The following is a 23,159-nucleotide window of genomic DNA, read 5'->3' on the forward strand; positions in this document are numbered from 1 at the left end:
AAAAAAAAAAAAAAAAAAAAAGAAGGAGAGAGGAGGCATTGGGAAGACACAGATGAAGATGTGAAGAGATGCTGTACAGATGTGCAGCAGCAGTTTATGCTCACTAAAATATGACCTTCATCCTGATTCTTCCCAGCAGCACTTTAGTTCATTGGAATGATACAATAGCACATCTAAAGTTTCTCCATTAAACATGGGTTGGTTTTGAAACTGTCTCACTGTATAGCTCACACTGCTCTGGAACTCATGACCACTCTGCTTCTGCCTCTCAAGTGCTGGGATTAAAGGTACCCTCCACAACTGCAGGGACTCCCCTAAACCTGTGTGTGCAGGTACCACACACACACACACACCCCTGCAGGTACTCCCATACCTGCAGCTACCCATACATACACCTGCACCTACCCCCACACACCAGAAGGTACCAATCACCCACATATGCAGGTAACCATGTACACATACCTCCACTCTCCAACACACACACACGCACACGCACACATACACGCCACCTGACTAAATCTTTTCTTCTCTAAAGAGAATCTCAGTTCTCAGAATCTAAACTCAAACTTAGATCTTATATTTTGACCCTGTGCTGGATTCGTAATATAAGAAATAACAATTCATTAAAAAATAATTGATAAGTCAGAGATGGTGGAACTCATCTGTATTCTCAGCATTTGAGAGGTGAGGGCAGAGGATCAGGAGTTCAAAGCCACCTTGAAGTACTTGAGGATCAGTCTCAAAAAATAACAACACCAATAAAAAAGAAGGGAAAAGAAAGGAAGGGAGGTAATTGTCCAGTGCTTGCTTTTTACGGTACCTTTCTAGAAGTCTTGACACTCTAAAGCATGTGTCTTATACATTGATAGTAAAATTATATGGGACAGGATCTATGAAAAGTATAGTAGTCATATTGTGGAGGTTTCTCTCATATTAGTTGGTGAGTTTAGCAAAATCTTTTAAATTAACCTTTGTAACTATGTGGGCAGATATTAGAGTCTAGAGAGAATTCTTCATGATGGTAAAATATCCCAGAGGACTGACAGCAGAATAGGATAAAAAATATATTTAAGATAAAATACAGTGACAGTAAGCTGGACATGGCTGCTCATCTTAACTGCAGCACTTGTGAAACAAATGTGGAGTTTTGCTGTAAATTTTGAGGCCAGTAAGTTTCATATTAGCATAGGCTGCAGTGTAAGACCCTTGTCTCACAAAACAAAACAAAAAAATCAGGTGTACTAAAACTAAAATTTGATTTTTCCTCTTGAAATCTACAATTCCTCGACTATCTGAAAATTTCTGCCGTGCATGAAATATGAGTTAGATTTTCTCGTTTTAAGCACACTTCTCTTTCCTAGAATGACTACAGGAAGCTGTCTATGCAGTGCAAGGACTTCGTTGTTGGTCTCCTGGACCTCTGCAGAAACACGGAGGAAGTGGAGGCCATCCTGAACGGGGACGCAGAGAGTCGCCAGCCTGGGGACCTTGGCCGTCCGAATCTCAGCCGTTTAAAACTTGCTATTAAATATGAAGTAAAAAAAGTAAGGTCTGGCGTGAGGCCCCTTTGTTACTTCAGTTTGTGTGTGTGTGGACATGCCTAGCTGGATAGAGAGGGGGTTTCTAACTGGCAGTTATAATAGGTGGGGTCTCAAGGAAGTATCTTAGCGAGGCACCGAACTCACAGGGCTGGTCAGTCATTAAAATCCTGGCCCTTGGATGCGGACCATCACAGTCAGTGCCATTTTGCTTGACTCAGGTAATAACAATGACTCCGCATGTAGAAACCCTAAGGCACTGTCTGTATGAAGGGAATGAAGTCACAGTATTTCAGATTAAATCTTATTCCTGGCGGTTGCTAGTTTCCAATTTGGACCAGCAGTTTCAATTCCGTTTTTAGTTTGAATCCTTCCAGAGTCTTTGTAGAATAGTTTTCAGATTCTTCTTTAGACAATGAACCCTACTTTTTTTTGACAATTTTCCTAGGACATGAAGACCTTTTTGTTTTACTTATTTCATTTATTTATATGTGTGTGTGCATGTGCATGCTGGATGAAACCAGAGAGGGTGTTGGATTCCGGGGAGCTGCAGTTTCTGGTGCTTGAGTCTGAAGGATGATGGGAACTGAACTCTGTTCTTCTGAAAGAGCATCAAGTGCCCTTAAGCATAGAGCCAGCTCTCCAGCCATTAACATGCTACTAAGTATACTATTTTGTATACATAAAAAAAGCACTATCAGTTTGTAGTTATTACTCAGGGTAGACCTGCTACCTCTCAGTCTGCCAGGTAGCCAGAGAGTAATTAACCATCACTGTTTCCTTCCACACCTTTTTATTGGAGACTCATCTGGATGGAGATTTTTAAGAACAAAACCTGATTTTTTTCCTTATGAAATTTTATTTTAGATGATTACTTCTTTGAATACAGACTAATGCTAACCTCTCTTATATAAAACATAAATAAATATGAGGGAAAATACATTATTCAAATGAAATGTGTGAGAAGAAGGAATTCTAGAAAAAATTTAATTGAAGGATTTAAGATGATAACAGAGACTCCCAGTGGAGCTGGGTGGATAGAACTGAGAGATGCAAATATCAATGTGATCCCTGTAGGAAGCATGCCACTCTCGAGCAGTGAAGGGAAAATGTGATTTGCTTTGAAACAGTGATTTGAAGCTGGAGAGATGGCTCAGTAGTTAAGAAAACACACTGTTTTTAAAGAATAACCAAGTTCAATTTCTCCCGTCCATATCAGAAGGCTCACAGACTGTCTATAACTCCAGCTTCTGGGGGGTGCGATGCCCTCGTTCTCTGGCTTCTGAAGGCATGTGGACTCATGTGAGCACACACATATTCACACAAACATTCAAGTCACTCACACACAAACACATATACACTCATACAAGTCACTCACACACAAACACATATACACTCACACAAGTCACTCACACACACACACACACATTCACACAACACACATGCACACACCATATACTGTCACACATAGTCATTCACACATGATCACACACACACATGCACACATGTACACACAACACCTACACAATCATGCATATACATACATATGTGTGAACATGAACATGCATCCAATTAAAAGCAAATCTTTATAAACAAGCTATATGCCCACGTTTAAGCTAGGATGAACTTAGTCTTGCTCTTTCTTGCTTAAAAAAAAATATAAAATGCATAAAAGCACTTGTGCAAAATACTTACAAATATTTTTATAATGTTAAAAACCCAAGTGTTTTCTGTGTTTTAAAAGACAGGCCACCAGTCATAGCCGAGAGGTCATCAATAGGAATATCTGAATATATAGAACAAATTTAGAACAGTTTTGCTTGCTACCTGTTAGAGGCCTTGTTTGTTCCTCAATTCTAACTGCATCTCTCCTGGGAAAGCATAAAGCGATTCACCAAGCTCTCGAGGCTAGCCTAAGCTGAGTTGTTTTTAATCACTTCATTCTGTGTGTGCCGTCTCACCCCTAGTTTGTGGCTCATCCGAACTGCCAGCAGCAGCTCCTGTCCATATGGTATGAGAACCTCTCCGGTTTACGGCAGCAGACCATGGCAGTGAAGTTCCTCGTGGTCCTCGCTGTTGCCATTGGACTGCCCTTCCTGGCCCTCATATACTGGTGTGCTCCTTGCAGCAAGGTATGTCTGTGAGGCCTGCAGTCCATCTGTAGTTGAATTCTGTCTGTCCAGCGGGCAAAGATCTAGGTCCAACATGCAAATCTGATTTGAAGTACACAGGTTTAAATAACCTTTCTGCTTGCTTGTTTGAGCATTTCATACATGCATGTAAGGTATTTGAACAAGTCCAACTTCCACTCTTCCCCTGTATACACTGCTGTCCACACTCTTAACTTCATGTGCTCTTTTAAAAAGCCACAGAGTTCATTTAGTACTGCCAGCATGTGCATGGCTGTAGGCTGCCTGCCAGAGCAACGGTAGCCTCTTAGCAACTGCCTCTGTCCCACTTTCAGCAGCCATCACTTGCCAAACAGTTTTCAGCCAGAGTGGGACTTCCTGACGATTCCCCTAGGACCACATGCTGAGGTTTTGTCTGCCTTGATTTGGGCAAGTCTTGTACAAGCAGCATGGCTACATTGAGCTTACTTGTGCAATAGCCTGGTCATGTCTAGAAGACCTGTTTGGCTTCAGTCTTCCACCACCACCTCTGGCTCTTACAATTTCTCCTTCATTTCATTCAGGATGACTCTCAAGCCTTGAAATGTCACACAAATGCCCAATTTAGGGCTGAGAACTCCATAGTGCCATAACCTTTTCAATATTTCTAAAAATAATGCTTATTTCCAATGAAATACAGAAAAAAAATTTGTGAAAATTCACCTGAAACAGAATACTGTCACTATTTATGAGCAAAATAAAACGTCAATTTATTATTCCCTTATTTTTCTTCTAAGCATATAGATATACACAAATTGTGCATTTTAAAAAGTCTTAGTTTTATTGAGCTCATCTATCAAAGGCTTCCTCAAATTTGATCATTATTCCTTTCTTTGTTTTTTTCTGCAATAGTATTGAAGATAAGAGATAAATTTTGTATGCATATTACCTTGTCTCTTAGTTAGGTTTCACTGCTGTGAAGCAACACCATGACCAAGGCAAGTTTTATAAAGGACAATATATATCTGGGGCTGGCTTGCAGGTTCAGAGGTTCAGTCCATTATCATCAAGGCAGGGGTGTGGCAGAGGCTAAGGAGCCATAATGCAGGAGGAGCTGAGAGTTCTAAATCTTCATCTGAAGGTCTCTAGGAGAAGACTGGCTTCCAGGCAGCCAGGATGAGGATCTTAGAGCCCATGCCCACAGTGACACACCTACTCCTACAAAGCCACACTTACTCCAAGACCATATCTCCTAATAGTGCCACTCCCTGGCCAAACGTACGCAACCCACCACATTCCACTCCATGACCCACACGTGAATCTGTGAGGGCCATACCTAGTTATAATATAATATAAAATATATTTAATCCAACTTCAAAAGTCTCCATAGCCTTCAGCAGACTCAACAATGCTAATAGTACAACACTCAAAATCTCTTCTGAGATCCATGGAGTCTCTACTTTACACTATAATACTGTGTAAAGTAAAAAATACTGGACCCAAGCCAGACAGAAAACTAGAAAACTAGCTGGGCCAACTCCAAACTCCACATCTCCATGTCTGATGTCAAAGCACTCTTCAGATCTCCATCTCTTTTCTTCCTTGTTGACTGCTGTTGGCATTCAGCAGCATCTAATTTCTTTCTCCTGAGCTAGTTCTATTCCTTGTTAGCAGCTTTCCTTGACAGGTATCCCACTGTTCACTGTTCTGACATCTCTAACATCTTAGGGTATCCAAGGTAACTTCAATGGTAGAGCTTCTTATTCCAATGTCTGGAATCCACACATGATCGTCCGGGCTCCTCCAAAGGGCTTGGGTTACTTCTCCAGTTCTGCCCTCTGAGGCACTCTAGGCTCTAGTTGACTCCATTCAGTTGGTGTTCCTGGCGGTCATCTCTAATATACTGGGGCTTCTCACTGCAACTAGGCTTCACTAATAGTCTCGCATAGGCTCTGTTTGAGGTGCCAAGCCTCAGTTTCTTTTCATGACCCCTTAAGTCCTGGGCCATCAACTGCAACTGAGGCTGTACCTTCACCAATGGCCTTCCATAGCCTCTCACAGTGCCAAGCTTCAGCTTCTCTTGATGCCTTCAAAACTTGTACCATCTGGGTGACTCTTACACATTACCAAGACCAGCTTGATAGCAACCTTGGCTATCTCTGGAACACAGCTTCTTTGTGCCCTCAGAAAACACTTCCTAGAAGATTTCACCTCAGTGATGCTGATTTCTTCTTTATCACTGTTAATTTCTCAGCTCCAACTCATCAGCATCAATTATCTCAGTAGTCCATGACAACATCCAGGCAGGCATGATGTAGGGGGAGCTGAGAGTTCTATATCTTCATCTGAATACCTTTAGGAGAAGACTGGCTTCCAGGCAGCTAGGATGAGGGTCTTAGAACCCATGCCCACAGTGGCACACTTCTTTCAACAAGGCCACACTTACTCCAACAAGGCCCTACCTACTAATAGTGTAGCTGCCTTATTCAAACCACCACACTTGTATGGTCAGGAAACACTAATAGAAATGCTACTATAAGACTTGTTTCAGTAAAGAATGTCTATATCAAGGAGAAGTGCACTCGAGATAAGCAGCAATGGCTACCTGCTTTTTAAGTATAATCTATTTGTCCAGGCTTTGGTGAAAACCAGGCCTTACTTTTCTGGTGAAAGTTTAAACAGAATACAGAATTAGTTTTCAGGATGGAGTGTTGAACTTGGGGCCTTAGACATGCTAGGTAAGCACTCTATCGTTGAGTGACATCTTTAATTCTTTTTAGACTGTTTATTTTGAGACGGTCTCACTGAGTTGCCTATTTAGGCCTTGAGCTTGGAATCCTCCAGTGAGAGTCCTAAGTAGCTGGGCCAGAGGTCTGCTATGCTAGAGGCATGAGGGATACTGACCTACTTTTCTGGTAAACAGGAATATGAGTTTGGAAGCTGCTTTTCTAACAATCTTTTCTTCATGTTTTTGAAGCCATCTTTCTAGTTCTGTGTAAATCTCAAATCTGAGAGGCTTACTGAAATAATTCACAGATAAACACCTTCTGGTCCATTTATTTTTGTGTGCTGGCTAGACATATCAGGCAGTGACTACAGTTCCTAGGCACAGGTGGGACTCCTTTTAGGCATTGTTACATAGGGGACAACATATGTCAGCATTTCCAGCATGGTGTCTTATGACCCAGATACAGTGTAGGTATTTCAGTCACTGGAGGTCTTTGTACTAACTCGTTCTAAGATGCTGGTACAAGGTTTCTTGAGCAGTGGCTACTTCCTTACTACTTACAGTGCTAACATTAGGAACTACTGGAAACATGTCCTCATGAGAATAAAATCCACCACCATGGAATTTCCCCCTCGTAATACATGAGACCAAACTTGACCACATATAAAGTACACATTGATGACACTTAACAATAAAAGATTTATTAGAAATTATATTTAAGTTTGTCTTATATAAAGTTGTATTCCAGTTCCAATTAAATTAATTGAAAAACATTTATCTTTATTCTCTCTCTCTAGTATGTGGTATGTGTGTGTGTGTACGCATCTGTGTGATGAGCATACATATGCATGTGCTGGTGTGTGTGGTGTATGTATGCATGAGTGTATATATGCATGTCTTTGTGTGTGTGCACACATGTGTGTGTATGTGTGGTTTATGGTATGTGTATATGCATGTGTGTGTGTGTGTCATATGTGTATGTGTGTTGTATGATGTGTGGTATTGGTGTGTGTTGGTGTATGCATTTATGTTCATGAGTGTGTGTGTGTCATAGAACATGTGTGGAGAGCAGAGGGAAGATTCATGGAGTTCATTCTTTCTGTCCACCTTTCTGTGTGTTTCATGGATTGAACTCAGGTTGTGAAGTTTGAGCCACAAGAACCCAAGGACCTAAGAACCTCTACCTGCTCAGCCATCTTGTTGGCACTGCTCTCATTTTCCATAGAAATGACAAATTCTTTTTTAATTATATTTTTTGTTTGAGATTACATATTCATCATACTATATAATGAATTCTCATTCTTTTTACCCCCTGCTTCTCCCTACCTTAGTACATTTGAAAGCTCTACATTACTTAATATTTAAAACTCCTCTAGCCTCTTATAGTAGTAATACTACGAAATATTCCCAAGCACATATCATAGCCTGATAGCAGCTAACGACCTTCAGAAGAGTAAATTGCCATGATGATCTCCAGTTCTACAGCCAAGAAAACTTGAGCATACAAAAGTTAGAAAATCTGTCCATACTTGGAGTTGACAATAGGTAGGTCTGGGGTTTAACATTTAGGAAATACGTTTTACAGCCAGCTGCTGAATTCTAATACTCTTTTTGACATCCATTTCTCTCTCTTTTGAGTTAGAGTTTCTTGCCTGCATGTGTTCTAACTACCTCTTCTGGACATAGGCTACACCTGCATCTGCAGCATCCTGGGTCTCTGCTTCTGTTTTCCAAGGCTCGAGGAGATGGAGTGAAGTATCTGTATTGTCTTCATTCTCACTCTGTGGCTGTGCAACTGTGGCAAACTTTCTAAAGTGAATGCCTTTCTTTTCTTGGCAACAGTGGGCAGAAATTATCCATATGCTTTCATTTAGGTCATTTGTGATTTTTCCCAGATTTATACATTTCTCACATTTTAACCGACTCTTAACTATCTGATTTCTGTCATCATTTCTTCTGCTATGGTCATGTTTTTTTTTTTTCTGGCATTTTTTTTCAACCCTAATTTATTAGTACTGAGGCAAACAGACAGTATAAATAGGCATTATTAAAGTATTTTTCTCATATCTAAAATCTGTTTTGTTGGTTATTATTTAGCTTTAGAATTACAGTGATAAAGTCTGTTTGTAATCTTCTCATTCTTAGTGAACTAAGCATTACTGGGCCATAGAACTGATTTATTTTAATAATGATATCTTTGGCTAAATTGATGCTTTTATTTAAAATATTTTAGATTTTCTTATATAGTCACAAAAATATACACAAAATTTTAGGAATATATATCTTCACAAATCTTGCCTCTTCTCCAGTCACTTATAGATTAAAAAAACTAAGAGTGGGATTAATAATGCTTAAAGAGAAGCATTTTGTTTTATTTCTTTTCTCTTTAAATATATTTTATTTTTATGTGCATTGGTATTTGGCACACACATGTTGATAGTAACTAACAGCTCTCTAATTGGATTTGAGGCCCATGCAAGAGGGAAATTATACCTTGTATTAGAAACCTAGCCAACTTTCTAGGGCTAGTGAGGTCATGAAGTTTAAAAAAGAACACTATCCCCATCTCATTAGACAACCATGATTGCTTAACACATTCTAAATATGTTCTTTACATCTACACATATGTGTAGCTACCATCCCTCAGGAAAGAAGCCTTTCTTTACAGCAAATGGAGATCATCACAGAAAACCAACTAGACACATGATAGAAATCAAGAGATCAATCATGGGGATCTCAGGCTTAGCAGTTACATCTACATCACAGCTCCTGCATCCATGACTCAGGGAACTTCATGAAAGATAGGCAGAAAAATTATAAAACTCACAATACCAGAAAATCTACTGTGAACAGTCTCTTTTAGAAATGGTTGAATAAACAAGAAAATAATAACTACTGACAAAGAACTATAGGCTACTCTTGCTAAAAGTGTTGATTGTTCCTAAAAGCTTGCTGATGGAATTTTTGAGATCTCTTATGCGTAATAGCATATCATCTGCAAAAGGGGCTACTTTTACTTTTTGTTTTTCTATTTCTTCCCTTTAATTTCCTCCTCTTGCCTTATTACTCCAGCTAGTGCTTCAAGACAATATTTAAAGGAAGTAAAAAGAGTGGGCAGACCTGAATTCTTCCCTGCTCTAATAGTATTGCTTCAAGGTTTTCTCCATTCAGGATAATGCTGGGTGTGGGTTTAGCACACGTACTTTTATTGTGTTGAGATGTGTTCCCTCAAGATTTACTGTAAGACTTTTATCATAAAATCATGCTTGATTTAGTCAAAGGCCTTTTCTACATCTACTGAGAGGATTATGTGATTTTTGTCTTTAAATCCACTTATATGATTTATTATTATTTACTTAGGTATGTTGAACTAAACATGCATTTTTGGGATATGGCCAGTTTGATAGAAGTGAGTGATATTCTTGATATATGCCTATACTTGTATGTATTTTATTGAGGATTTTTAAATCTATGTTGATCACTGATATTGATCTGTTTTCTTTTTGTGTTAGTTGTGTCTTTAATTGGTTGGGATATTAGAGTTATAGTATCTTCACAGAATTAGTTTCGGAGTGACCCTTATGTTCTACTTTGGGGAGAAGGATATAAAAAGAATTCATTGTAGTTCCTTCTTGGAAAGTCTGGTAGAATTCTGCTATGAATACATCTGAGCCTGGAACAGTTAGTTGGAAGACTTATTACAGTTTCAGTCTCCTCCTGTGTCTGTTTTCTTTTTTTATTTTTTTAATTGGATATTTTCTTTATTTACATTTCAAATGATATCCCCTTTCCTGGGTTCCCTCCCTCCCAGAAACACCCTATCACATCCTCCCTCCCCCTGCTTTTATGAGGATGTTTATGAGGATGTGAGGCTATGGGGTACCTCTCAGGAGACAGCCATACCAGGCTCCTTTCAGCATGCACTTCTTGGGGTCCATAAGAGTGTTTGGTTTGGTAACTGCATAGGGGATGAATCCCCAGGTGGGACAGTCTTTGGCTGGCCTTTCCTTCAGTCTCTGCTCTACACTTTATCTCCATATTTGCTCCTGTGAGTATTTTGTTCTCCTTCCAAAAAGGACGAAAGCACCCAGACTTTGGTTTTCCTTCTCATTGAGCTTCATGTGGCCTGTGAATTGTATCCTGGCAATTTGGAGCTTATTAGTGAGTGCATATCATGTGTGATCTTTTGCGAATGGTTACATTGCTCAGGATGATATTTTCTAGTTCTATACATTTGCCTAAGAATTTCATGAATTCATCATTTTTAATAGCTGAGTAGTACTCCATTGTGTAAATCTACCACATTTTCTGTATCCATTCCTCTGTTGAAGGATATCTGGATTCTTTCCAGCTCCTGGCTACTATAAATAAGGCCACTATGAACATACAAGGGAGCTAAGACCATCCAGTGGAAAAAAGACAGCATTTTTAACAAATGGTGCTGGTTGAACTGTCAGTCGGCATGTAGAAAAATGCAACTCAACCCATTCTTATCTCCCTCTACAAAACTCAAGTCCAAGTGGATCAAGGACGTCTATATAAAACCAGATACACTGACACTTATAGAGGTGAAAGTGGGGAAGAGCCTTGAACACATGGGCTCAGGGAAAAATTTCTGAACAGAACACCAATTATACTCTAAGATCAAGAATCGACAAGTGGGACCTCATAAAATTGCAAAGCTTCTGTAAGGCAAAGGACACTGTCAATAGGACAAAACGACAACCAACAGATTAGGAAAAGATCTTTACCAATCCTACATCTGATAGAGGGCTAATAACCAATAAATACAAAGAACTCAAGAAGTTAGACTCCAGAGAACCAAATAACCCTATTAAAATGGGATACAGCACTAAACAAAGAGTTCTCAACTGAGAAACATTGAATGGCTGAGAAACACCTAAAGAAATGTTCAACATCCTTATTCATCAGGGAAATGCAAATCAAAACAACCCTGAGATTCCACATCACACCAGTCAGAATAGCTAAGATAAAAAACTCAGGTGACAGCATTTGCTGGCAAGGATATGGAGAAAGAGGGAGGTATCTACGTTAAAAACATATCAGAAAGAGCACAAGTAAATTACTTTATGTTGTAACTTAAGAATTTGGGAAGTATTTATTTTAATATATTTAACTCAATAATTAGTTAAGCTATTGAATTTGTTTGACAATCTGGTCAACAAAACTTTTCTATCCATAGTTATATTTTATACATTCATTTGTATCCCAATATATGGATGTCAAAATTTGCAAAAATAATTACTGTTTAGTTCTTAAAGTCCATTAAGACATACCCAAATCTCCTTATTTTAAGGAGATATAAGGCCAGGTGTGGGACACATACTTGTGAATCTAGCAGTCAATTGGAAGATGCTGGAGGACCCCACTTCAAGGCTTCCTAGCCAGAGCCTGTTCAGCTTTCTGGAAGAAAAAAGGATGTGAGCATTCACATATGCTGCTTTGACTTCCTGAAAACTGACTTCCTGCTTGCTTTCATTCATCTAATTGCTTTAAAAATCACTTAAGTTTTAAATGTTTTTCAATGTCTAAAAATATGTGGATTTTATTACATTTTTACAGGTGTATCATTGCATATTTATGTATGCTTATCTCTTAATTTGTTGGCTTTAATGCATCATTTTAGAAGATGTCCAGAGCCCTGAGTTATAACCCAGACCACCATCCCTCAGCCCAGGTCACATTTCAGACAGAAATTAATCCAATACTGTAGTCACACAGTAGGTCTTATCGTTTTTCTAGTTTATGTAAAGAATCCAATTTTCATTGTGATCCAGTGAACAGTGCTAAAGGTGAAGCTTGAGCTGAACTTGAAAGTCTGTCCTTTTACCTGCTGCTCCAGAGTGTCCAGTCATCCATGGGAGATTCTGTGCTGATCCTCATGACTTTTATGCCTTTATGACTTTTATGCCTTTAACAGTAGCCAGAAGCTGAATTGCCTGAATTGCCTTGTATGTCAGGGAAATATAGCATATAAGAACCGAGGGTTTTTGTAACATAGACTTTATAACATAGACTTATTTTATAGTCCTGTGCATTTGAGCTAATGTTAACAATACCTTGATAACTTAAATATTCTTTCATGAAATATTTATTTTAGTTATGCATCTGTATGCATTTATGAGTCTGCCATATGTGTGTGAGTGCCTGCAGAAGAGCAGAAGGCAGCACTGAGTCCCTGGAGATGGGTTCACAGGCAGTTGTGAGCCACCCAATGTGAGTGTTGGAGAATGAATGTGAGTCTTCTGGAAGAGCAGGAAGCACTCTTAACCATTGGACCATCTCTCTAGCACAAGAATTTAAATATTCTTGTTAGGGAAGTTAGTTCTCAATTATTAGAAACCTTAGCACATTGGAGAACATGGCCAAAAAATTATAACAGCATAAAAATCATTGTTCTGTTACAAATCATGTAAATGTGTATGACTATTTTAGGAGAGTGTTGAAATATGCAGATGTTTGTGTGTATGTGTTTGTGTGTGTGTTTGTGACAGAGAGAGAGAGAGAGCGAGACCGAGAGAGAGAGAGAGAGAGAGAGAGAGAGAGAGAGAGAGAGAGAGAGAGAGAGAGAGAGAGAGAGAGAGAGAGAGAGAGAGAGAGAGAGAGAGAGAGAGAGAGAGAGCGCAAAGCTAAAATTTTTCTTTTGATGTGTGTTGTGGCAGATGGGGAAGATATTGCGCGGACCGTTCATGAAGTTTGTAGCACACGCAGCCTCCTTCACCATTTTCCTGGGGCTGCTCGTCATGAATGCAGCTGACAGATTTGAAGGCACCAAGCTCCTCCCTAATGAAACCAGCACAGATAATGCAAGACAGCTGTTCAGGATGAAAACATCCTGTTTCTCATGGATGGAAATGCTCATTATATCCTGGGTAATAGGTAAAGACTGATTTTCTGTCTTGTTCCTTTTTTGCAGCCTTGGCAATTGGACTGAATCATGCTGATTGTTGCACATGATCTGTCATACAAATGTATGCAGCAGGAAAAAGTGTTTCATGCGCTGTAACTTTCTTTGTGATCTTAAACAGTTGCTATTATGGCCTTATTACCAGTGACAGCCTCTTCATATGCCATGTGATAATTGCATTCCCACCTCATCCCCCAAAAGGAAGAAAGCCAGCAGGATACTGTTAGTCAAACCTACCATGAGTAAGCAGAACCTCTCGTGTGTGGTTTGGGAGAGCTTTGATTTCCAGCTTGAAAACAACCATGTTTTTTATGTTGAGATTTAATAGAAACTAATAGCCACACATTTTTATTGAAAATTTATTATGTTCAAAGCTGTTGACATACATCAAACCACACAGTACCTCAGATTTCCAGTCTGTTATATACAATAATATCTATTTCATTGAGTTATGTGAGGATTAAATAATACACTTTCTCGGGTGGCCTGTGAAAGAGTGGCAATTCAGTTTTAAGCACTACAAGATTTGATTTGCCTTTAGAGCCCAATTACACCTGTGGATTGTCACAAATTACACAGATATCTCATGGATATTTATGAGTAAATACATTCAACAGCTATTGAGTGTCACTGGGCAATAAGAACACTGATTTGAATGGGATGTAGTCTTTCCATTCCAGGAAGTAATCTGGGTAACACTCCACTAAGTCAATACTAAAATCTCATTTGTAGAAAATGCTACAGTTGGGGGACTTATAAGATGATACCCAAGTACAGATTAGACATTTAAATCTGAGTGAGGTAGGATGCAGAACGAGCAGGAAATCCTCCCTAATTACCAATGGCACCTTTAAGTTAAGGCTTTGGGGAAAAGGAAATGTGAACCAGACCAAGCATCGGAGGATAAGGACATGGAAGGCAGGGAGCATTAGGTGTTGAGCTGTGGCACTATGATTAGACCACTTGAGATTATGATTCTCTCCTAGCTGGGATCAGGGTGCTTCATGGGTGTGGGTGATAGATGTGGCTAATAAAATGATCAGAGGGTGATTTCCAGTGGTTGGTAATGGGTTCAGAGCACATTTCAGAAATGTTTCTATGGTTTTGAGGTAGAGGGAGGAGGCCTGAGGGAGAAGTGAGCCCAGAGTCGGGGCCCAATTGGAGAAAGGTAAGCTGAGTTTAGCATGGATGGCAGAGGACCTGAGAATGGCTTAAAGGATAAACTATGAACAACTTGGTAATTGCTGTGTGACTATGGCCATGCTGCAAATGAGGAGCATGAAAAACTGCTCCTTAAACTTCTGATTAACTTTGAAATGTCCTAGCCTTTCCAGGGATAAATATCAACTAAATCATAGGAAGTTGGGCTCCTGGAAGAAGTCAGGCCATAGACAAATTTGCATAAATTCTTCAATCTCACATGACTCTTAAGGCCTTAACTACATGAAATTCCCTCAGCAGAACTATGTAGAGCATAAAGAGAAGACTCAAGAGGTCTTCATACAGAATTCTCCAAAGTCCATAAGGTCTGCTCCATCAAATGTCCATCTGAGTCACCAAGAGAAATAAGTGCAGTCAATTTCATGCCACTTCTAGGACATCCACGTCTTCTTGGCTTCATACTGGAGCCCAATGGATGATCAATTGAAATATTAGAAAGAAGTATGACAATTACAGCATGATTATTCATAACTCTGAGGCAATTCACTAGCTGCTGAGTTATTCAACAACATTAAACCACTTCATCTCATTGACATGTTTCCTGAAAAAACAGTTTTGCCTTAGTTTTTACTAAAATATTGGCAAATCTTGTATACACTGAAAGACTTTGACTTTCCTTAACTCTTTCTTTTCTAGTTTAATTGACAAAACTAGAAGAGATATATTTTATCTCTGTTGTATGACTTAAGAGTAATTACTATTATATTGCCTTTATCTTATTACACTAAGAGCTAGATTTTTAATATATCGGTATAAGTAAGATATGCAATACACAGATTATCACATAGGGCAGGCTTAGTTAATTTCAGATAATTACAAATAATTATAAATAATAATTATTAAAATTTTGAGTGAGTATTATCTGTTTTTCTTCATAGAGTGAGCATTTCCTATTAGAAAAGAGATGTCTTCTTAAGTAGAAGATATAATTTTGGAAAGAGAGAAGTTTTATTGAGAGAATTAGAGATAATGAATGCTCATTTCATTCTGTATCAAAATTCATTCTTCCCATAATTTGTTTTTAGTGTAGACTTAGATACTTTTCACTAAAAAACCAAAGCTGAGAATATTAAATTAAGCTTTAATGTTATAAAGAAAAGCATTTCCGTGGAAGAACTGCCCTGCCAATGTTTGTTTTACTTCACAAATTATCTCACAATGCTTATTTGAAGAGAATACAAAAATAAAACAGCCAGCCATGCACATGTAGGATGCGTGAGGTTCCCTGCTCAGGTTCTGACACTATTGTTTATTTTCTTGTGTATTTGTTCTTGCAAGAAAGCAACAGAGCCTTCTATAAGTATTAAGAAGAAATTGCCTATGTGGGTGACAGGCTGGATGTTTTACATTAGTTGGTGGAAAATGCTCATGTTTTTAAAAAGAGAAAGCAAATCTATGTGATTTTCATTTGATGAAAATTTGAAAAACCAAATAGTAGAACTGATATTCCAAGAGGTCTGTGGCAAGGCAGCCATGTTGGTGTGAGGTCTAGCAGGAACACGAGGCAGGGGCATGCTTGAGAGTGCTTAATGTTAGAAGTCCAAGGGTCACCTGTTTGTCACCCACAGTGAGCTGCTGGGAAAGCACAAGCAGTCCTGGGTTGATGCTAAGAGGGTAAGACTATAGTCACTGCTGCCACTGTCCTACTGTGGAGACTGGGGCTGCAAGATTGACAAAGGAGGGTGCTTGCCTGTCACAGCAACTGTAGAGTGAGTGACCTCCCAGGAGTGATCTTCAGAAGATTAGCAAATTGTAGAGTGAGTGACCCCACAGTGTGTTCCTTGGAGGATTTGCGGGCTATCACTGAGGGTGATAGAAAGAAGGGGGCACAATGTTGTAACCTGAGCCTTATTCCACTGGTGGTGATGGGACTCACTTAGAGAGAAAGACCGAAGATGAAATATGCCTGAAAGGAGGGGCAAGCAGGATACAGTGAAGCCCTGGCTGCCTTAGTTTCACAGCTAAGCATGGCTCTGCTAGAGAAGAGCACACAAGTTGGTTGCTCCTTAGTGAAATTCAAGTGTAGAGCAAGCTGATACACTCTCCGCTGCTCTAGAGAGCAGAAGAAGAGCCAGCACATTCTCTTTCAAGAAGTAGTCCTCACAGTCTGACAGCAGAGCAAGCCTTTCTCAGAAGTAGTAAGTTACTCACCCAGTGCTGTTTAAGCAGTGTGGTCCCTATGGAGAACTCTCTGGCAAAGGGGGGAAACCGGATGAGGTATGGTCGGTGTCAAAGGTTCTTAAATAACAGCCCAGGCAGGGGTGGGGATGACAGAGAGAGAAGCAGGTGGGCATACTTCCTTTAAGCTGAATATCTCTGAATGTTAGCTGTAGTTTGTCAGCTACAGCAAGATACCATTTATACCATAGAAAAGATGGAGGAAAGATATGAGAAAGATAGGAAAGCTTTAAAAAATGGCAGATTGTGTGAGTTTGACAGAGGTCCCAATCAGAGCCTGTGTATCAGTAGACTACATGATTGCTGAGTTTCCAGTAGCCTTGTGTATTGCTGTCAATCATTGTAGTCTTTGTTGAGGTTGTGAGACACCTAGGGATCACACCAAGAACTTAGATATCTTCAGATCTTTCCATCCTGTTCACTGTTTTGTGTGCATATGAGTCCTGTATTATTTCCTGTTACACATTTGTAAGAGTTCATAAGAAATCAATGGTAATGCTCCCTTAACCTGAAATTACTTAATATGAGTGGTGAAGTTGTCTGCCTGTAAGATCATATTCTCTGAATCTTTGTGCTGTACTGAGAAAAGCACATGATATGTTCTCGGGGAGCAAAGGCCATGGCATTTTCCTCATCTCCACAGGGCTCCTCGGGTGTAGGATTGGTCTGTTCTGTGATAGACATGAGGTGATTGTGAGAACTGGGGCATGGGTTGCAGAAGGTTAGGAGAACATCCTACTTCTCAGTCAGGTTAGGAAGTAAATTGTATTTCCTCACAGGGCTCCAAGAAGAGATGGGGTGACAGACAAGAAGGCATTTTAACTTCTTTTTAATCAAATAATATTCTTCAAGTTAAGAAGGGGGTATGTGAATATTATGAGTAAATCAAAGAATGAAGGACAGGAAGTGTTTGCCATAGTTTCTTCACAAATGCCACTACTGTGCACTCCATTTTACATATGCTACTTTATTTGTACATGTCTTGCAAAGCAGGTGAATTTGCATCCTCATTTTGTGAGCTGCGTTCTAGAAAGGGCAAACACTTTGCCAATGTCTCTGCAGCCAGTTCTTGGAGAAGCAAATATCACAACCAATGCTCCTAAACACCGCATTAGATGTTTGGAAAACCATGAAGTATTATTAGTAATTGCATCAAAGACATCAACTACTCTTAGTACACTGATACCAATTAGTTACTGTAATTTCCTTTAATCTTTTCAGGTGGTCATTTAAAATTTGTTCACAGACTGTAAGTCATTTTAATTTTTTAATTTAGGTTTATGGTGTTTGTTCTGGTCCCACCACTAAATACCATATGTGGAAGGAAGGCTGGGGCAAGTTTACAGGGCTATGCATAGCCGATGAGACTTTCCCAACTGTTTTTCTTCATGGAAGAGCTAAAGTTAGAATGAAATTGATCTGTTTTATTAACCCTTTACTAATGCAGGCATGATATGGGCTGAATGTAAAGTATACATAGAGGTACTAAATAAACAATATTTACATAGAAAAGTATGATTTTATTAAGGAGAAAACTTTCAGAGGAAAATAAAAATGTGGAGGGGGTCAGAGGGCAAGGGCTGTCTGTCAAACCAGGTATATATTAAGCCCTGAGTGTTGGAGAAGGGGGAGGAAGCTTCTTTGGTTGATATGTCCAAACTTTCATTCACTCTAAGAGAAATACAGCTAAGCCATTCATATTTTAACCAAAGTTCTCACCAGAGGAGCTCTATATGTTCCTTTGTCAGACTGGGAATAGCACACAGTAGGAATAATGGAAATGGTTTTCAGGAGGCAGTAGCTGAGGCTCATGGTCAACAAAGGTTCTGTATATAGAGGTTAGTGTACTATTCCTGTGATCTATAACTCAAGGTAACTTAGATGACATCATAGCCAATGCATAACTCAATTGTGAAAGTGTGAGCACTTCTATTTTGAATGTGTGGGTATGTTGTGTTTGGGTTATCATAATGAGCATCTTAAGTACTTTTTCAATTGCTAGAAATAAAAGATGAATTCAGTGCATTTCACCTGAGATTTGTGATCAGTATCACTTGATTGCTTTCTGGTGGCTCGCTGCTACTGCTGGATTGTAGTTTCTGGGGGTGAGGAAGGAAGGCTGGGGCAAGTTTACAGGGCTGTGCATAGCCGATGAGACTTTCCCAACTGTTTTTCTTCATGAAAGAGCTAAAGTTAGAATGAAATTGATCTGTTTTATTAACCCTTTACTAATGCAGGCATGATATGGGCTGAATGTAAAGAAATCTGGACTCAAGGCCCCAAAGAATACTTATTTGAGTTGTGGAATATGCTTGACTTTGGGATGCTGGCAATCTTTGCAGCATCATTCATTGCAAGATTTATGGCATTCTGGCATGCATCCAAAGCTCAGAGCATCATTGATGCAAATGACACTTTAAAGGACTTGACAAAAGTCACACTGGGCGACAACGTCAAATACTACAATCTGGGTGAGTTTATAATATTGATTAATCTAGTGAAGATAAACTAATTTCCTGTGAAAGAGACATCAGTAGTAGTAGTTTTTCTCCACTTCACATAAAATTACTTATTGATAGTGTTTGTATATTCAAAAGGACTATATTTACCCCAAGTCAAGTTTCCATGGGAGGGATGATTTTCCTTTGACAAACATTGAACTTTGTTTCCATTCCTTAGTCACTTTTCTCCTGGGGAGAGAAAGAACTCATCTGGTTTATTAATCTGGGATGGTAACAAAGTTTGCTTTGGTCGTGGGACTGGCATCATCATCTTTAGTCTCCTGGGGCTTCTCTGGTCCCCACAGAAGCATCCCTGAAGAACAACCACTTACTGCAAACACCATGCCACTCCTCATTGAGAACACTGGCCTGGTCCATTGCTAACTGAAAAATGGATGATAAGTCTTCCAACGTCTGCTACTCAATTTTGGTGATCTGTCTGGCTCAGACTTATAACATCTATCCTTTTATCAGGTTTAGGAATGATGATTAGGACTCAACTCCTATTCATTTGTTTTTTTGTTTTATCTCTCAACTTATTCAATGCCTGGCTAGAAACAGGTTAGAAACTATTTACTGAGAGCCCTCCTGGAGACTTCAAAGACTCTTTTGGTTTGAAACAGTTTATATGTCTTGAAAGGAAAATAGAGTCAAATATAAACTTTTCAACTCATGTGTATGTGGATTAAATGTCACATATGTTGAGATGCCATAATGATTAAATTAATATAATTAACATATCTATCACCTCTCATACTTTTTCTGTGTGGTAAGAACATTTAAAAGCTACTGTCTTCTGTAATTTTCTCATGTTGATAACTAGAGGCACCATGCTATACAGAATAATACCAGCATTTGTGGCTTGTGTCTGACTACAGCATTTTCTTCTCTCCGACCCACATGATTTGATTCCTGCCAACCACCAGAATGCTGTACTCCTATGAGATCACACATATAAGTGACATCATGAGATTTTTTTTCCACTCCTGTCTTGTTTCACATAGCATGATGTACATCATGGTTTTGCAATAATCATCTCCTTTCTTATTTAAACTCAAGTATCATTTCATCATGTGTAAATAGTTCAAAAGTGAACTTTTCTAGTTCAATATCACACAATTTTTGAACAGTTTGATTAGACAAATGTCTAATGGACTCCTGCCATCAACTTGTAATCCTGTCAAATGCTCAGGCAAAGCCTACATTAAGAAGCCATACATATTTGGCTGGATATTATGAAATCTCTAGTAAGAAATCTATTAATATTCAACTGACACCTTTGTGGGTTTAATATCTATATCACTAAAACCTCCTCATTATGAATTCTTAGTATTTATTTCAATTCTAAGTTTTTATTTAGTTTCTAAAATTTACTCAAAAACATCTATTTATAGAGAACATTCAAAACATTATAAAAAGAAAACATATTCATAAGTTATGTCTCCTTTCCCAATTCTCTGAAAATAAGGAAATGCAAAATTATAATTATATTTTCCTGCTTTTTATACAGTGTTGCATTTTTCTTCATAATTGTCTCTTAAGTGGGTTTTGATGGTTTGATGTAATAATGCCAGAATAAATTATTAATGAATTATAGAAAAATTTGTGGCAAAAATAGACTAGTTTTACTGACCAATAAAAAATATTTCTACTAAGTTTAAATAATAAGAAGGATAAGCCTCAAATGACAGTATTTTGTAGTTATAGTTCAAGATGATGAATGCCACAACTGAGTAAGTGCCAGACGTTTTTAAGTACTGTCCATATGTCAATGTATTAAATTTTGAAGGCACATGAGAGCCACAGGAGCAGAACCACCTAGTTATTAGAGAGGGAGACATGAACCTGAGGGGTAATTTGAATAAGTTCTTTCAGTTGTAGCTATCAATAGAATCAACAGAATCAGTTGCTCAACTGGTCTACAGGACTATACCATACTGAAAATTCATAACAAATCACACCAATCAAGTCAGAATATAGTACAAATGCTTGAGAAATTCTTCAGAGCACAAAGTTTCACTTGGGAATTGTGATTATACATTTATTTCCTCAGAAAAGAATTTACCTAAATAAACAAGCCATAGGAACTTACCTTACTCTTTGTCTCTGATTTTTTTACCTCTAGCCAGGATAAAGTGGGACCCTACTGATCCTCAGATCATCTCTGAAGGTCTTTACGCAATCGCTGTGGTTTTAAGTTTCTCCAGAATAGCTTACATTTTACCAGCAAATGAAAGTTTTGGACCTCTGCAGATTTCACTTGGAAGAACCGTGAAAGATATCTTCAAATTCATGGTCATATTCATCATGGTGTTTGTAGCCTTTATGATTGGAATGTTCAACCTTTACTCCTACTACATTGGTGCAAAGCAGAATGAAGCCTTCACAACGTACGTGGCGCTGGGTGTCATGATGTTAGAGACTACAGATTAGAAGATTAGGAGGGCATTTGACCAATAGCATTTATGCTTGCAGGTCTACACTTTGATGAAGTCCTCCTCTCTTGCTGTTTGTCAGCAAGGCAAGGAGATCTTACAGTGGATTACAAGACTAGCATAAAGGAACCGTCTCAATATAAAATAATGATAAATAATGCTTTTAAAGTCAGGTTAGATGACAAATACCTCCCACACAGACCTTTATTATTTTTAGTCCACAAAAAGAAAAAACCAAAACTCACGAAAATTAAACAATGTTGCTAAAGTGCTGACAATGTCTGCTAGTTAGCATCCACTGTCCTAAATCCTGAGTCTTCTCATTAATGGGGACTGTGGGACACTAGGGATGAGGACAGCTGCTCTACTAGCTCAGTTCCCAGAACCTATCACCACCACTGCCACCACTGCCACCACTGCCACTGCTGCTGCCGCCACCACCACCACCACCACCACCACCACCACCAACACCACCACCACCCACTCTCCCCCTCATACACACTTGAAAATATTGTGCTGCAATATTTTAAAGTCTTAAATGTCACAGTCTTCATGTCACATGACAAATGGCATCTCAGAAGGAGCCTACTGATTTTCATAGTCTTCTGTAGTGCATTTTTAAAAGGAAAATTAAACCAACTGGATTAAACATAGGCTTAACTCTGGGCAAGCCATTAAGCCTACAGCATGATAATTTTTCCCAGGGCATCCCAAGAATTTTAGTGCCATTGTATATATTTATAGTGCCATATTTTCTGATATATTATTATTATCTATTTATTTTGTGTGAACAGAAGTACAGATGAACCAAAAAGTAAAACCACTCTAACAAGTTATATTTTTAAAGCAATTCATTTAACTTTGCCATAACCATCAATCATTTAAATACAAATTTTTATTAGTTATGATGTTATCTCATAGTCTTTACTGTCTATCCAATGCTAAACCTCAAGGCATATGCTTCAAATTCATAGTATCAGATATTTGCAATGAACCTAGATGTGCTATTTTACCCATTTTACAGAAGGGAAACTAAAAATTCAGGCAATTTTGATTTCTTGTGAGTAGTAGTTTGTAAGGAAACTGAAACAACTGATTTATGACGACACTATTTTTATGTATTTATATCTTTTCTCATATTCTTCTTTGTACTTGATTCCCCAGAGTTGAGGAAAGTTTTAAGACACTGTTCTGGGCTATATTTGGTCTTTCTGAAGTGAAGTCGGTGGTCATCAACTACAATCACAAGTTCATTGAAAACATTGGCTACGTTCTGTATGGTGTCTATAATGTCACAATGGTCATTGTTTTGCTAAATATGTTAATTGCAATGATCAACAGTTCATTCCAGGAAATTGAGGTATGGAATCTATATGATCTTATAGTCTATGTTTACATCAAGTAGTATAAGGATCAATAATCAATGGAATGAAGCAGACTCTGCCTGCTTTGTTATTTCTCTCCATCCCATGCTTCTCTGGTCAATGTTGGTCAAGGAATGCTGAAGAGTTTAACCTTGCTC

The 23,159-nt window shown here is 38.7% G+C and overlaps 1 protein-coding gene across 2 annotated transcripts in view; it reads left to right on the forward strand.

Annotated features, from left to right (window-relative positions):
* Positions 1–23,159, forward strand: part of Trpc6 (transient receptor potential cation channel subfamily C member 6) — a 104,648-nt gene that overhangs the window by 66,661 nt on the left and 14,828 nt on the right. For both annotated transcript variants that reach the window (XM_031344719.1, XM_031344720.1), the window contains exons 3-8: positions 1,362–1,544; positions 3,506–3,670; positions 13,058–13,274; positions 18,939–19,172; positions 21,328–21,592; positions 22,802–22,997. In XM_031344719.1, coding sequence (XP_031200579.1) covers positions 1,362–1,544; positions 3,506–3,670; positions 13,058–13,274; positions 18,939–19,172; positions 21,328–21,592; positions 22,802–22,997 — 1,260 coding nt within the window. The remainder of the gene's footprint in view (positions 1–1,361; positions 1,545–3,505; positions 3,671–13,057; positions 13,275–18,938; positions 19,173–21,327; positions 21,593–22,801; positions 22,998–23,159) is intronic.

Source organism: Mastomys coucha, unplaced genomic scaffold (genome assembly GCF_008632895.1).
Source record: "Mastomys coucha isolate ucsf_1 unplaced genomic scaffold, UCSF_Mcou_1 pScaffold23, whole genome shotgun sequence".
NCBI classification, from domain to species: domain Eukaryota; kingdom Metazoa; phylum Chordata; class Mammalia; order Rodentia; family Muridae; genus Mastomys; species Mastomys coucha.